Raw genomic sequence first — 17,567 nt, forward strand, 5'->3', positions numbered from 1 at the left:
AACATTGAATTGGTTTATTTGCAATAAAAAATTTCATTTGAGATTGAAAAAAAGCATAGCTTTTGTTGGCAGAGTTTCTTTTTTATGTCTCGGTATATAGTAAAAGAACTTGTAAGTACAAGAAACTTACGGGAGCAAATGAAGAGTTAAAATTCATGACAAGCTGTCTGAGAAAGGTAGCAAGACAAAATGGCCCCATAGGACAAGAGGGTGAGCAAGACTAACTGAAAAATGGACTGAAACAAAAGGAGCTCATAGCAGAGGCTGAGAGGAAGAGGAGGGATGGGGTTTTTTTTGAACCGCTCAAGGAACACTGAACATATAACAGCAATGCTAGTAGTATATTGCTTTGTTTGAAATCCCTGTAAATCACATGGTAATAAAAAACACATTGACTGTTTCCCAGCATCATTTTATCCTGCATGCATTTATCTTTGTATTCTTGTTTCTTGAAGTTCTCTCCTGCCTCTCTCATACGTATTTTTAAACCCCAGTGCAAATATTGACCCTTCTGCCTACAGCAAAATGAACAGGAATCTAGTCACTCCCTGTGGATCTTTGATGAATAGAAACTAAGCCAAAGACCTTTTTTTTAAAAAAATAATAAATTATATAACTGGAAATCTCTCTGTGACAGCCCTTTAACTCACTGGAGTTACAAGATGACAATCAGATGAGCTGTGGGGCTTGCCGCATATGCCCTTGCTCGCTTCCCTCCATGAATTGGGCAAGCAACAGTCAAGTTAGCACACAGAGTAGTGAGCATCCCCAGGAAACCAGTCCCTGACTCCCCAGACAGGCCAGGCAACAGGCAGCAGGTGCTTTTGCCCGTGGTTTTCCTCTGCTGCCTGCTCCCCTGCCAGCCTCGCACCGGCTGAGCTTGCCTTACCTAAGACCATCACTGCACGGGAGCAGTGCGGGGCAAAAGCTTGACCGCTCAGGCAGCGTGCTGAGATGTGCAAAGGTTATTTGACAATAAATGCAATAAATCGTAAAATAAATACGTCTGTTTTGCCACTGAGGTCATGCAAGCTCAGAAGTTTTCAGGTCAGCCTGTGTTAGTCCAGTTTGTGATAAATAGCTGCATGCTGTGTACACATTATGAGCCTGAAGCTGTGCTGGAGCCCTCGGGTTGAAGCCAGCTTGCGCCATCGACGGCGAGGGAAGAGTTGGCCCAGCACGCTGCCTAGTCTGGGTAAAAGAGGGCTTCTGATCTTTGATCGATGTCTAATATGAGCAACGATAGTGTTTCTGTTATGTGAGTGGTTAGGTGTAACCCTCTTTCCCCTGCTCATCTTGGTAGCTGGATATTTAGTTAAGCCTTTCTCTCTTGTATGGGTAACTTGGCATGGAAATCTTTAAGCCCTGCTCTCCTGAATACCATGACTTTTAATAAAGAATGATGACTTCCTTGACATCTTGGTTTTGCCAATATTTGAGCTGTACACAAAAAAGATTGTGCTTTTCATTGGCAGTATTTGAAGTAACCCTTTCTTTTCTTTTATTTTACTTCTGTAGGTTTATGAAATATTGAAAAGAACAACATGTACCAAAGCGAAATATAGCATGGGTAAGGAACTTTATTTATTTAGCTTTAAGATCAATATTGTTTTCAGGTATTGAAAATAATTGCAAGTTGTAACTGGCTGTGGAGTTTAGGTTTTCCCCTGCTCTCTAATTTGATGTATGTGGATATAATTGTTTTATTTGGAAATTTAATTTCATTAATGTAGCTGTTTGGAATTTTTTCAAATGTGAATTTATAGATTCGACTCTAAATTAAATGGTAAGTGAGCATATAGCCCCTGCAGATGTTAGTTATGTCCTTTGCAGCAGGACTGGATGTGATATAAACCAGCGGATAATACATGCTCTGCGTTGGTTCAGTTTTACACTCACTGAAGTGGATGACGATATTTCCATGGATTTCAGTAACTTCAGTGAAAGTCTATGGATTGGCCCATTCCTTTTAAGTAGCAACCTCACATTTTTATCATGGGGTGACTTGAATGAAATGGTCTTAACTGACGACTGCCTGAAACACTGTCCTAAGTGGAACTGAGATTAGTCCAGTGGAACGGCCAAGGACTAAGGCATGCACTGAAAGCTGGCCCATCCCTTATCCCTCAGAACAGTTGCTGCAAGTCAGTGAGTGCAAAGTTTGTCCTGCCATGGCCAGTAGTTTTAGGATTTCAGCCTTAGGGCTTGTCCTCTAAGAATTAAATTCATAATGCAGGTAAACATGAATTGCAAATCAGGTCACCTTAAAGATTTGTTGGCAGCTTTTCCTGTTCAGCTGTTATATACTTTATTTTATACATATCGTGATATAAAGGTGTATACTTGATTGTGGGAACAAAATTAACAAATAGTTAATGGCAAACCAAATTATATAAGACAGAAGTCTGAATTCCCTCGTATCCAAGCTTCTTAACAGACAACCAATAGAAACAAATTTGTATGAGAAAAGTGCATGAACGTGGGAGAAAATGTTTGATAACTGTTGGAATCTGTTATAGCATTTATTTGCCTACAAGCAGTTAAATAAAACAATGGGAACTTGAATTACAGGTAGTTCTGTTCAATATTGACCCATCAGCTGCTTAGAAATACATCAAATAATAGAAGAATAAGTATGCCAGAAATTATTTCCATGCTTTGACTTTTCTGTTGAAGTAACAACATACAATGTACAATTGTTGAGTCCTTATATACACTAAATTTTGGTGTTCGGCCAGTGTTAACAGAAGTACTGTTTCCCTGTAGCATGAGAAATCCAAATTAATCTGTGGCTTTCAGGATCCTTTTCAAGTCTGGTGCTGGATCATTTTCATTGGAAATTGCATATTTGCACTCTTGAAAGGGGGAGGTCATACAGCTCAGTTTGAATTCTTGCCTTGGAGTTGGTTACTCACTTGATTTATTTTTTTTCTTTCTTCTTTTTTTCGGTCCAGAAATGGGAAACAGATTAGAGATTAGTTGAATAGGGCAGAGGCTAAAGGAAAGTAAAGTGTTAGGATTCCTGGATTGTTCTTCTACCTGAGACTGGCAAGGTCACACAGTATACCTAATAAAAATGTCATTAGGCCAGCCTGTCCATGGGTATACTCAGCATAACTCAATCAGGTCCTTTGTGTTCCGGCACTGGAATGCTGGGTTACAACCCAGCAAAGGTTGCAAACATATTTGAGCAAACACAGATAACGCTGCAACATTTCTGCCCAGCAGGAAAAAGGTGGCTGCCCAGTGAACACTGCAGTCTTTGTTATTTATTTTGCAAATTTGTGAAAATGTGAATCAGTCTTCAGTGTTAAATACTGATATGTAGAAGGGTACTATGTAGCTCTTCAGTTGGTCACACAGACCTAGAAGAATAATTTATCTGCTCACTAGTTGTTTCTGCCAGAAACGTGGAAACATTTGCAGACAATTCATAGTACTGTATAATCTTAACTAGGACTTTGAAAATTAATGATACTGCAGGATACTGAGCACTCCTGGAGCAGTTCCTCCATCAGGTGATTAGTATCTCAAGAATGTTAATAAACTTGAAAAATTCTCATTTCAAGAACAATCAAAAATGAAAATGTTTCAGTGAACCTACAGTGATCTGTTTCCTGGTTCATAGTCACTGTTCCTTCAAATCCAGTTCCACAGTCTTTTCTTAGCAATGAACTGATGGGCAACACGGACCACACCATAGCACATAATTTTTCTTTTATTTTTTTAAGTCCTTTTAAATTCTCCACAATGCCAGTGGCCAGGTTTTTGTTTGGGGTTTTTTGGGGGTTTTTTTTAATTGGCATTAATCAGCTCAGCCTTGCACAAAGACAAGCACTTGACTTAGCTCTGATTCAGCACCTAAGACTGGTTTGTTGAATCCCCAAATGTATCTTCATGGATAACACGACACCTTTGGATGTGGGTAATACTCCATAATTGGAAGTAGCTATATTAATGCCAGCAGCTGCAGCAAGAACGTTAGAGAAGTAATGTGCTACAGCCCTCAGAGGTCCAGGTCCAGCCAAGTGACCTTTGGGACTGGTGCAGCAAGCTGCAGTGTTGAAGAGCCACTCGCCGTTGTGCTCCTCCAAACTTACACGTTATCTCCTCCCCACCCACCCTCACCTCCTGTACTCCAGCCCCAAGTTAAGAACCAATACCACACCTGGGAAGGGAGGACTCCTCAAAGTCCTTTATGCCCCATACATTTTATAGATCAAGCATTAACTGCTTTCAGCCTCATGCATGTGACTAATAAACGGATGTGTAAACAGGGAAAGGAGAGGGAAGAAAGAAGGAAACTACCCTTTTAAATAAAAGACGAAAATGTGGTAAATATGGTAAGTATGACACCAAGGTCTTTGCAAAGGCTTTCCCTACAATTTCTCTAATCAATCTGAAATCTGAATTCAAAACTTTGTGTGGATGATGTGTGCGTATGCGTGTTCCCATATGCCATCAATTCCAGCCATATTCTTCTTGTGATCGAGCCTTCTGCTACACACTTTCAAATCTGCAGGCTTGCCCTTAAATCAAACTGACTTTTCAGAAAATGTAATTTATTTTAATGACTAATTTCAAGTCATTGGCTTCTAATTCTTGATTCTCAAATATATATGACTTCCTCTTGCTCTCTGCAGTTTTCCATTTCATAAAATGAGTCATGTTTAATAACCTATATGATTAAAAATGAAACTATGTGGAAAGGAATGAGATGGCAGAAAAATCATTATCTGACCAAATGACTGTTATTTTGAGGGAAATCTCCAGGAAGGACAACAAAGTGAGACTGTCTAACCTCAAAATTATAAATAACTATTATGTCTTTATTTTTCAAGGGATCACCAGTCTGCTTGCCAATGGAGTTTACAGTGCTGCATATCCTTTGCATGATGTAAGTGATCTCACAATATATTTTACATGTCTACTATCTGACACCAAGAAATCCTTCATGTGTTACGTATTAATGGCATCATCCCAAACACGAGTGTTCAGGATCCTGACTTCCTGCTCACTTGTATCACAACTGCAATAACTTCTGCAGGTTATTTCCATCACTCTGCTCGCTTCTAATGAATTCCCCACCTCTCTTCTACCTTTGATGATCATAAGCGACGTTTGAACGTAACATTAGAAGAGTTATTTCAGTGGCTTAGCAAACAAAATGCTTCTGTTCTTTTCTGACCTTCTGCTCCCGAGATCCCGGGCATCAGTGCTAGGAAACATATTTATTCCTGGGGCACCAAGTGGCTAGTTGCCTTGTCCACATCTCCCTGGCATCACCCTGGCAAGTAGAGAGATGTCAGTGTCCATGCAATTGGTTGCCACTGGAGGAAAAAACATAGGCAAGAATTTGAAGTGACATATTTCATGGGACTGGATATGACTGCAGATCTTACTGATGAAATCTGCTTTTGAGCAGTTCAGTAAGAGGTCAAGAGTGTGTTCAACTGTCGTGTTCATCAAAAGGATTAGAGGGAGGTAGGGAATTTCAGTGGCACTCATACCCGAGCTGGGGATCCCCATCCTGCCAGAGGTGCACAACAGTTGGATGCTGGTGACATTTTTACTTAGAGGTCCAATGTAAGACTAGAGCTGACAAACCCATGCTCTTAGCTAGACCCTTACAGAAAGGCTTGACAGATGTCAAGGGGACGTGGAATCATGCTGCTCATGATGTGTGAGCATACAGGGGCTGTCGAGCCTGGTGCCGGTTTTCTGGTGTGGGATGTGAAGATGAAATGTGTCTTCCTAGTTTTATGCTCCCCTCTCTCACGCTGGTTTTACGTGGGACCTTAAATGTTTTATCTCGGTGTAACTGAGACCAGAACAGCCTCTTTATCTGCCTGATGTTTATCATAAATGTCAGGCACTCTTAAACTACAGCAATATAGCTTAGAAATCCAGAAAGGTTAAATAAACTTCTCTGCATGTACTTGTCTCATGTCTTTAGACAGCTACTGATAGTCTTGTATATAAGTTATTTATTGTCTTAGTTTACTTCTTTATCATATTTAAAAATAGCTCCAAATTAAAACCTCAAATCTAATCAGCCCTGAGCTGGAGAGTCTGGATAGGGATCAGCTCTCTCAGCTGGTCTCTTCTCTTTCAAGTGGACTGAGCTGAACCCCAAATACCATGGCAATACCGCATCCTTTCCCTTGACATTTTTAGGCCACCTTTATCACTTATTCATTCCTTTTTCACCAGTGACAGACATTATTACTCTTTCTTAATGTGCCTGACAACAGAAGACAAAGTGTGCTGTGACAAATGAACTCCTAAAATACAGCATTATTTTACAGATTGCTTTTTCTGGTTTTGATGCATTAAGTGAGTGGGATACATGGGTATGCAAGATGCATAGCAGCTCTGGGCGCGACTCACTGAATGACGCAGATTTTCTTTTTTTTTAAAGGGTGACTATGAAGGTGAAAACGTTGAACCTAATGACAGAAAAGTAAGTTGATATAAAGGGGGTTTAACATATTCACAAGAGTCCCAGCCTGAACAGTCACCTGTTGGAATCTGGACATTTGCCAAGATTTCACAGAAAATACTGCAAAAAGGCACTAAATGCCAAGCAGCAGAAGTACAGAAGTACTTTCCAGTGTTTAAATTTGCCCAAATGTGGAATGCAGTATGGATATGTATAAATTACCAAGCTCGATAATGATACATTTCTTGCCATGTTGGTAAAAGTATTGACAGCATTTATGTATAACTCCTCCTAAAGTTCAGATGATGTCATTTCAGGCCAGCTCTGATGAGAATATGCTCAGTCATATTCTGGTACCCGAATCTGACAGAAATCCTGCCTCGCTCCACAGTGCGCTCTGGTCTCAGCAGTGCAACCTCTGCTGAATTAATGTGCTGCTGAACTGGAGTGTGAGGATCAGAATTGGGAAGTGAGGAGGGAGGCAGCTGAAAACATAAGCATTAAAGTTATTCGGAAAGATAAAGATTGAATATTTATCAGAAACAAGATATTCTCAGCAAAGCTTTAATATGCACTGTTCAGCCAGAAACTGCCCTGTGGATGTATACTGATGCATTGCATTCGCCTAAGTCTGTGGTTTAAATTGTGTTTTTACTGTCTGTATACTGAAAGACATCTGTTCATTGTGGTAAAATGAATAGGAATTATTCTAAGGAAATACTTCTCATAAGAAAAAGCAATTTTTTCACCCTTTGCAGAAATGTTGATATCTTGAATTCAGAGTGCAATTACTACATACTCCTTATCACACTTCTCTAAAGAAGATAGGCTTTTTTTCTGTGTATCAGACAAAAACTGAAGTAGAGAGGTTACGACCTCTCTCAGGAGGAGCTACTAAATTTGGGTGCCATATACATTGGGCTTTCAGACTTGAAACTTCACCTTTTCAGTTTGTTTCATGGTCATGTCTCCAAAGAAGACATTCAGGTTGTAGGAAAAGCAGATCTAAAGGCCTTCAGGTTGGTCAATATAAATAGGTACCCAAAATTAAAGGTCTGCTGTGCCTTAAGATGCAAATGGCTCATCAAAAGACAGCGACTGTTATTTCCCCCCCCCTCTATTGATTTGTGTTAAAAATACCACATACCTGTCATTTCATTATTAAGTAATGCATTGCTCAACCAAAAATAGGATGAAAGTCCATGTTTTCTCAAAGCATCTGGATTATCATCTTTATTACTAACTCTTCAAACCTCACAAGTTCACTGTGTGTTTGGAAATGTTTACCTTGGCTTTTGATTTCCAGTTCCCTCAAATAATCTTTTGGTGTGTTTTGGCATGTCTCTTCTGGTGTCTTGAAGCTTTCTGTAATCTAATCCAGTGTTAGGCCAGGCTTGTGCCTTTTTTAACAACAAAATTAAAGATTTGAGCATAGAAGTGAAGTAAATATTTAGGGCTAGTGTGCTGATCTCCTCTAATAATGTCTTTGAAGCTGTGCTTTGAATATCAGGCTGATAAATGTCAGGATAAATGAGATAATTCATTTGTGCTTTAGGCACAGATTTGGTTTGCAGTGTCGTACAAAACTGAAACATGGCACTGATGCAAAATCTCCTTAGCTTAGTATTTTCCTGATATGCCTGACAAGCTTAGATCACAGGAAAGGAATCTAATTTCCCTGCACAAACTTAGCTTGTAAAAATGCAGTAAAAAAATAATAAAAAGAAGGGTCTTAGCTAGTGCACGTGGATGTTGAGGTGTCCCAAATCATTAATTGTTTCCCAGACATAGGCAGCTGGCCTTAAACTTTTGAAAATGCGGTTGAAAGACACCTAAAGCAGAATAAATATAAAATTTGCAAGAATGTTGCTGTTTAATAAAGGCCTGCTTTTAGGTTTCAGTTTCTGCTCTTACTATTGTAAGGAAACTAATAAAGATTAATGGTTTTGGGTTACAGAGGGGAAAATCCACAGTCCATTTATATTTTTGACGCCACATTTCTGTAAAAGTAAAGAAGTTGTATTTTTTGAATGGCTCTAACCATTTGCATGAGAAGTACAGCAGTCCAGCTTGGAAAGTTTGTGTTAATGATTTGGCAGGAGAATTGTAAAACTGCTCTAGAAACATTGTTCACCACATGACTTCTGTGTGATAAAATGCGAGAAGTAGGAATGGGTAGGGGCAGCAGCGGGACTGCCAGTCTGCCCTTCCTTGCTTTGCTGTGTGTCACTGGAGAGATGTAGGAGGTTGACATCTGTCAAGTTTCTCATGATAAAATAGCCTACAGATTTAAGTAACAAGATCCTGTTTGGTCTGTTCTTCTATGAACAAGATTAATAATGTTGCCCTCCCTGTAATGATAACTGGTTTAGGTCTCAGTTCCCTGGTGCAGTTTCTTCCACAGCTGACCTAGCTGTGCAGTCCTTACCCACCGATGGAGGATTGTGTAACCAAGCTCTGAAATTTTCTGCCTTTTTATTTTTTTTTACATTTTTACCCAATGTTTGATGAAAAGAAATACCTCGGCAATAATCAGTTCATGCTCTTACATTTGAGGAAAAAGGAAAAAGATTATGTTGTTGTCAGATGAATTAATAAAAACAGAAGTGACCATCAAAGCATCTCACTGAAATATCAGTAGCTGGTCCAGGAACATCCTGCTACCAAGTTCATGTCACTGGGTTTAAGCAGGGAGAGAAGCAGTAAACGGAAACACAAGCGGATATAAAGCTTCTCTTGCCCTTGTCCCACATAGGAGGTGATGGCTGGGTGGCCACCAAGCACAGTTCGTCTTCTCCAGTATCTTTTGTATGCACACTTATTTCTTGTTCACTGTGTTAGCTGAACTGAATTAAGAAAAAAATGAGATCTCGGAAGCACTATTTATATATTTTACAAAGTAAAGGACAAGTTGAAGGTCGCAGAGGAACCTATTTTTGTAAGGAATTCAATTTTATAAATCACTAATGTGGATCATTGTTTTCCTTGGCACATATCCTAACCAAAAGGATGAGTGAAAATCATGTTCTTTTAGTTTAAAGCTGAAAAACTCTTAAATGCAGCCTTTGAGGCACCTCTGCATAGCACCTCTTGATGGATGCTGATATTATAGTTTGTATAGTGAAAACAAACCAGTTTAATCTAGTTTTTTTCTGTCTCGTAAATCAAAGCATATTCATCTTTCACATCCATTCTGCTAGATACTTCCTATGGATCATAAAATCAGAACTACTCTCCCTTGTCCCTGCTGTAGTTATCCATCAGTCCAGTTTCTGAAGAGTCTTTTAATGTACTAGAATTCATCACTGTGTTACAGCATGCCAAATCATCAAATTTGTTTTTAATACTTAATGCAGACTGCATGTATTGGCAGATTATGGGCTGAAACCACAAAGCAGTGAGACTGGATCCACAGCATGAGCTCTGCAGTTTGCTGGGACCAAAGGAGAAAACACTTGTGTACCCAGTGCTTTAGCTTTCGCCTTGCTTTTCTGTTTTACAGCTCCTGTGTGAGGAGTGGGCGAGCTACGGAGTCTTTTATAAATACCAGCCAATTGACCTGGTGAGGTGAGAGTTCAGCCCTTGACGTCGTGTTTCCACGGGGCAGCGCTGGAGCTGTGCACAGCGATGCTCGTGCTGGTGTCCCTGCAGGGATGCTGCCCTCCATGCCACGCTGGGGAACTCTGGAGAATGGGAAGTTCACTGGGGGAAAAGGAGTTTTCTGTGGGTTTAAAAACACGCCGATATATCCCACCTAGTGTGGAAGTTTGCATGGAACATATTTTTAATGAATTTTGTTTGCTTGTGGTGAGAGCTGAGACTCTTTGAAGAAAATAAGGTGCTCTTTAAAGAGGATTAACTCACAGAAAATCGTAAGATACCAGTTTACACAGCAGGAACACGGGGGAAAAAATTACTAGTTGGACTGACTTGCTTTCATGGTGCCTGTGTCTCTGGATTAACTCCAAGCATCATGAGAAAGAAAGTGCTCTGAGAAGAAAAAAATTCCCACAGGTCGTCAGATCTTACTTTCTCCATGCTTAATCCAGCTGTGATTTGTAATTTTAGCCATGTTATATTTTAAGAAATAGGAAACATTTCTCTCTCTCATTTCTTTTTTTAATGTATTTCAGAAAATACTTTGGAGAGAAGATTGGACTATATTTTGCCTGGCTGGGAGTTTATACACAAATGCTTATTCCAGCTTCAATTGTAGGGATTATCGTTTTCCTATACGGCTGTGCAACTGTGGATGAGAATATACCAAGGTAAAATAAATAAATAAATAGATTCTAGTTGGAGGCCACTAGAAACTCAAAGTTACCTTTCTCTAGAAATGTTTTGTCATTAATATCTAGGGCAAGCACAGCTGAAACTGTGGCTCCTGGTTTCTGGGGCTTGCCCTGTGCCACCCACAGCCCGACACCCAAATCCCTCTTTGCTGGCCATGGCTTCCCCAGGTCTGTCTGCCAACGGGCGCTTCCCAGACTCCAGTGTGCTCCCACCGCTCTCCCTCCTCTCACCCTGCTGCACCCTTTGTCTTTTGGAAGCTTGCTTAAAATGAAGCATGGATTGGGGAGCTTGCAGTCCGCCCAGTTTCTACTTCCAGTAAACGATGGAGCGCTACTGAGGACTGAGAGTGGGCAGCAGAACTGCAGCACATTTTTAAATCGTTAGCATTTATTGTTAATATTACTTGTGGAGTTTGCATTGATGTACTAAAAATAATTCTTGGCCAGTTGCTGAGGTGTTGGGTTTTTTTCCTAACTCAGATCATTATGTTAAAACAAAACAACAAAATACTGCTAATGATAGGTTTTAGTGCTTCCCATCATAAAATGCTGAGGAAGGCATTGTGTGACATAAAGATGAATCAAGAATATACATGCTTAAAATAAGCAATTGTGATCAGATTAACAAAATCTTGATGTCCTACTATTTTTCAGGTTTTTGTAAGTTTTGTATTTAAAGCCCTATGATTTTGCATTATTTGCTGTGCATGCATCATCAGCTGTAGATGAACATTACATAGTTCGTACAACAACCATGAGCCCTGAGTAACAAAGCAGATAATGGATATCAAAAAATAGATATCGTTTTGTTCATGAAGATTGCTTTGTACTGCTTCCCACAATTGAAGAAAGTCAAAGGGAGAGTCACTGTTGCTGTTTCACAGATGGAGTGCATAGAAGATAAATTGGTTGAACTCCCAGTCTCTTGATACTCAGCACTTCCCTTGTACCTTAACTATTGCTGTAGTTAGTATTTCAAAGCAAGAATAATTTTTAATTTTTTTTTTTACTCTAAGTTCATGTAGTAAAAAGCATCAAGCCTTATGCCTCTCATACTGCTGTCCTTATTCCCTGGAATAGAAGTAGGGCTGGGGATGGAGGGGGATGGCAGCCTCACATGAGGGTTTCAGCCCCTACGATGGTGTAGGTTTCGGGCAGAGCTGCTCGCTGAGGCAAGAGCTGGGAAGCACTGGAAGGGTGGTACCTGATGGTCCTACAGACCACAAACAGATGCTGTGCAGAGGAGAAAAGCTCATGGGAGCATGGAAGATGGAGCCATACTGACCATGCTTTTTCCATATCTTGTTGTTTTGTTGCAGTATGGAAATGTGTGACCAGAGAAACAATATCACCATGTGTCCCTTATGTGACAGAACATGCAGCTACTGGAAGATGAGCTCCGCTTGTGCAACTGCTCGTGCAAGTCATCTGTTTGATAACCCTGCAACTGTCTTCTTCTCAGTCTTCATGGCTCTCTGGGGTAAGAAGATATATGTCTTCATGTTAAGTTTTTAATTATTTAGAATGCAACAGGAAGAAACAGAAGAGATAAAGCAATGTATTTATACTCAGACAGTTAATTATATAAAGAACTTTTTTTTTTTTTTTTTCTTTCCCATGAAACTGTCACCCCCAAATTTATATTCTGGACTGAAGGCTAAAATTCAAAAAGTTGCTCAAGATGAATATCAAATGGAATTGTTAAGCATCTGTCATAAAACTGCTGCGTGGTATGTCAAAATTTCATTAACGGGATTGCACAGCTTGCCAAAAAAAAAAAAAAAATCTATTTGCAGAGCCAGCTTCCACTTTAGAACATTACAGAAGAAATGTATTAATGTACTCTGGGGTCGCGGGGAGGGCTCCACAGGGAAGTGTAATGGCCTTTAGTGTCTCAGGACAAACCAAGATTGATTCTTGAGTGTGCTCCGAGATGCAATTAAGTTTATCAGCAGGCAGACATCATGCATGTAGACCAGGAAGCAGGAGTGGTGGCGTTACAGGTATTTTTTCTGATGCTGACTGCTCCTATATTTGAGCTTGTTGCTTAACCTTTCTTGGCACATCTGTAGAACTTGGTTAAAAATATTAACCCTCTATGAAATCTTTGAGAGAGTGTCTTCAGGAATGGTTATCGAGGGCTTTTCTCCTCCTTGCTGGAGGAGGGATGGGGACCTCCTTGCTTGGGCACCCCAGCACCAGACATGGGCACTGGAGGAGAGGAGCCTCTGGGCCAAGAGGGCCTGTTAAGGTAAAAGTGAACTGATGGGCTCCAAACCACATGTTTGTAATTGGGAGCCCTGTACAGAGAGGCTACAGAGAATAGGGAAATATGTGTTATTCCTCCCAGCTTTGAAGTTTGATAGCCACATACTCCCAGCATCAGCAAGAGCAGCACAAGATGGTGTTTGCCCGTCCTGTACGCCTTGTTGCGAGTTAGCAAATAACCTGTTTTGAATTATATTTAATGCTAAAACCATAGCCCAAATTTGTTTTTGTTCTAGTACCATTTTTACATTAACATTAATCTGAACTGATTTTAGTACAATTCAACGTAATTCAGTTTAGAGAAGTGCTTTTTTGACCAAGGTCTCCATTTGAGATAATTATGTTTTAGATGCAATGCTAAGAGCTCATTACCAAGTACCATAAGGAAGAGGACAAGGACGGTCCTGCAGAGGGATTTTGGGAACAGTGGGGAGTTGGGAGCACTGTAGGTTCAGAGGGAAAGCTGGAGAGTGTGGGAGGCCGAACTTGACCAGCTTCGTAGCAGAGAGGAGGGATCACTGTCTTACAGGTCATCTTGCCATGTAGCATATAGGGAGAAATGTGATATACCCCAAAGCAGGGTGTGGTGTCAGAGACTTTAAATAGTCTGATTCTCTCACAGTCAAGTATCTGTTTCGGTCTCCCTCATTTACCATTACTGTGAACCCCACGTGGACCTCGGCACATAATACTTTGTTCAGAAAGTAACACTGTTGCCTCCCTTTACTTAGTAAACAACTATGGATCCCTCCATCCATTTTTTTACATTCTTGGGCAAAGTAAGGCAGATTGGCAGAAGCCAGCTTCTGTGCCCTATACAAAATCAAGCTTAATATCTGAGATAGTTTTGGAGTGGGCTGTGAAATTCCTCAAGTTCTTCAGGGTCAGCATAAAATTTTGTTGTGGTACAATACCATATAAAATAAATGTTGTTTCAGAAAGGTCTTTTTGAATTGGGAAAATCAGAACTTCTTCCACATAGTTTTCTATTTGTGTTATTGCAAATTTCATTTCTAAAGGATTTGGCAAAATAATTTTTTAAAAAATAAAACGTGATTTATTTTTTAAGGAAATAGTATCAACAAAAATTGTCTGTCTCTAAATGTAGGCACACATATAGTCTCCAGCACTGTTTGTGAGCACCTCTGCACATAAGAAGTTTCATTAGGTTCATGTACAGTTGAAGTGTTGAGGCAGAGGAGACCCAAGTAACCTGCTCAGGTGACCCAGGGCACCCTTAGCATAGGAAGAAAATTAGCCCAAGTTCGGGGGTATTATTGTGAGCAAAATTTGGCCAGGATTTCTTTGTATCGTGATGGTATTGTAACACCCTGGAGAACTCCACTCACACAAGCATTAAAACAGCTATAGCACTGAGCTGGGCCCCAGTCAGAAGTTCAGCATTAAACATGGACTGTGGCCCAGGGCTGTTTGGTATTAAATGGCATTAAAAATGTCAGAATCCAGATAAGATCATCTGGATAGTAACCTTTGGGACTTTTTAAGCTCTACTTATGCTTATGGGCATCAATGAAATATGAAAATGCAGGTACGTTTGGCAAAGCAGCAGCGCGTTGCTACCTGGCACATTCACTGAGGGCCTTTGAAATGAGCTGGATGTGTTTCAGATGCAGTCTTTTCATTTTGGATTGTTGTAAGTCCGTGCCACTGAAGGATTTCTAGTAGCACTAAGAAACGACGTCTCGTTCATTTTCCATATTTCTCCCTGTATGTGGAAGCTGCAGACCCCTGAGTGAGAACTGCGGTGGGGAGAGGGGAGGCAATTCCAGGACCAGGACACAGATCCTCTTAGGATACAGCTACAGCCATCCCGATTTACAGGAAGCCTATGGCTTGTTAAGAGGCTCAGTTTTAAGTTTTACACGAGAGTTTCGCTTGGAAGGTGAATGAACGTCATGACCTTAGCCTGGTTCCAGTCATGAGGGTGTCCTTTCCTCTTTATTCAACTCTCTTACCCTCTCCCTGCCTCTGGTTTTTCTGGATATGAATGTTTCTGAGCACATCTGTTAATACTCATTGCAGGAAACTCCCCTGGGAACACCATTTCTTGGTAGACTTGCCTCTTTCATAATCATTTATTTATTATACAGCACTGGTGTATTCCCAGCATCTAAATATGTCCTCTGAGAACTTGCTCGGTCTCAGAGGCAGATAGTCTGATATAGACTGGGATCATTCATTGGGACTCAAGAATTGCTTTAATGAGGTTTCTTTTCTGTAAGTCTTCTCCATCAGAAAGAAAATGGCAGTGTTTCTAATTATTAAAACCCTTAAAGGCTTCCTCTTTAACAGCTTGCCCACCTGCAGCTTTCACACTGTCATGACCATTTGGGTTTGGGGGTGATGACTGGAGCTAACCATACTATTACAACCACTAGACAGATGTAATTCTGACAACATAAAAATGCTTTATTGTAATATCTTTGAGGGAATAACTATCCCATCAGTACAAGTCTAGTTAAATCATTCATATCTTGTACACGGGTTTGTTTGGATTTATGGATGGAATTATATGAGATGAAGACCAACAATATCATTAGTCACATATACTTAAATAAGTTTGGGTGTCTGACTTTTTTATACCCCTTACAAAATTGTAGGCATCTTTCTACATGAAGCTGTGGATGTAACAGATGCCCTTTCTTCTAGCTTACCTAGATAAAAAGGTTGACTCCTAGTACATCAGTATTTCCCAGATAGACCTTCCTGTTGCATAACAAAAATGAAGTTAACCTGTCCCGGTATATGATACGATACTGCACCTGCTGAGGCCTTTTGGAGACGAGAGCCTGAAGACACACAGCAGACAAAGTGGAGCGTGGCCAGCATGCCTCCTGAGACAAATCCCAGAGGCTGATACGATTTTTTTTTTTTTGGCAAAATGTCAAAATAATTGTTAAACTGTTGTTTCAGCTGCCACCTTTATGGAACACTGGAAGAGAAAACAGATGCGTCTCAACTACAGGTGGGACCTGACTGGGTTTGAAGAGGAGGAGGTTTGTCCCTTCAGTTCTGACTCTTTGACTTCCACCGTGGCGTTACTGATAGCTCCTTGCCCCCAGCCCATAGACGTTGCCTCACGGGGAACCGCTCTTAGGGCGGTTCCATCATTTAGAAGAAAGGAAAATCTCTGTACATGAACTATTTGAGGTTTTTATAGCGAGGGTATGACTAGTATGTCTTGTTGCCATAGAAATGTAATTGTATAGCCACAAAATCGAATTTTTTTTAAAGTGTGTAGTCGGGTCACACCTAGCAGCGTAGGCATGGAATATACAGCTCAGACCTTACTGCTGGGCTGATGTCAGGGTGCTAACAACTAAGGACCTCATTCATCTCCCACTGCTGTAAATCAGAAATGAATGTATTGAAGTTGATAAAGTTACAGCACTGTAAAAAAAGCACTGAAAAATTCCTATTAACTTTAACGATGCAGGATCAAGCCCTGACTTGGAAAATACCAAAGAAAATATTGCCAGACATGTGGGCTTGGGGCACTGGGAGGGACACAGTGTGGAGGTGGCTTTTTTTTTTTTCATTTACTATAAAAAAAAAAAATAAAAATCCCTAGCCAGGTTTATACTAAACGTGCTAAATAGCATGAAGGGGAAAAGGGCCAAATCTGTATGAAAAAAGGTCTTAAAAATCAATGACGTTTTAGAAGGAGAGGAGGAAAAAATCCTCAGCCAGCTGAGAAACTGTATCCCACCCTTTTGTTTTTACTTTTGTCACTAAAAAAAAAGGAAGACGCCTTCCTAAACCATAATATGGTCCCAGCCCTGGCAGCCTTGCCCTGGGCTGTACTGCAGTTCAGGGGCTGCAGAGGTCTGCAGGTCCCTTCCATTTCCCCATCATATGTGAGGAGCTGTGTTGCGAAAACCCCACTGCGGGATCTGAGCTTGGACCCACAGGTTGTACAGGCGGTCGCTGCTTTGTTTGCTGGCCAGCTGGCTTTTCTTTTACTGTTGTTATTATTAAAAGAAGTATGACCGCCCTTGTCATATCTCTAGATGTTCTAAATAGATACACAACAAATATTGCTCACGTGAAAGAAGAACCTCACCAGCCCTGGGTTTAACACTATGCAGCTTGATGAGCCTGGCACAGTTACTGTTCCCCTCACCCCCAAAATCTTTCAGCTTGAATTATCTCCTCCTAATATGTTTATCCCCTCGTAATATATTTAGGCACCCTATGCCAGCAGCCCCTGTGCCGTGCACTTTGCTAGCTCATACCTATTTTACTGGGAGAGAATATAGGGATTTATTTCTTGGATACTGTACTGCTTTTATTTTTGGTAACTTGTTGTTAACACACATGAAAGTAGAAAGGATTAACTGTATCTTTCCAGTGTCTATCCCCTTCATGTCTGAGTTCAGAGCTCTTACACAGCTAAAACAGCAGCTGTTAATAAAGAATATTTTATTCTTTCTTTTGAGTAGTCAATGCTAGATAATACAGTCATGGGTTTAGCAAAGAATTTAAGCCCCTCCTATTTCTGATTTGGGCGAAACTTAAGCTAGTATCGTGCTGAAGAATCAGGG

At 40.5% G+C, this 17,567-nt stretch overlaps 1 protein-coding gene across 3 annotated transcripts in view; it reads left to right on the top strand.

Annotated features, from left to right (window-relative positions):
• Positions 1-17,567, top strand: part of ANO1 (anoctamin 1) — an 82,163-nt gene that overhangs the window by 45,259 nt on the left and 19,337 nt on the right. For 2 of the 3 annotated variants that reach the window (XM_074884880.1, XM_074884881.1), the window contains exons 7-13: positions 1,519-1,570; positions 4,842-4,897; positions 6,422-6,463; positions 9,945-10,009; positions 10,576-10,710; positions 12,054-12,214; positions 15,937-16,019. In XM_074884880.1, the coding sequence (XP_074740981.1) occupies positions 1,519-1,570; positions 4,842-4,897; positions 6,422-6,463; positions 9,945-10,009; positions 10,576-10,710; positions 12,054-12,214; positions 15,937-16,019 (594 nt within the window). Of the gene's footprint in view, positions 1-1,518; positions 1,571-4,277; positions 4,344-4,841; positions 4,898-6,421; positions 6,464-9,944; positions 10,010-10,575; positions 10,711-12,053; positions 12,215-15,936; positions 16,020-17,567 lie in introns of all 3 variants that reach the window. The other variant, XM_074884879.1, reaches the window with a different exon arrangement.

Source organism: Strix uralensis, chromosome 15, assembly GCF_047716275.1.
Source record: "Strix uralensis isolate ZFMK-TIS-50842 chromosome 15, bStrUra1, whole genome shotgun sequence".
Classification (NCBI taxonomy): Eukaryota; Metazoa; Chordata; class Aves; order Strigiformes; family Strigidae; genus Strix; species Strix uralensis.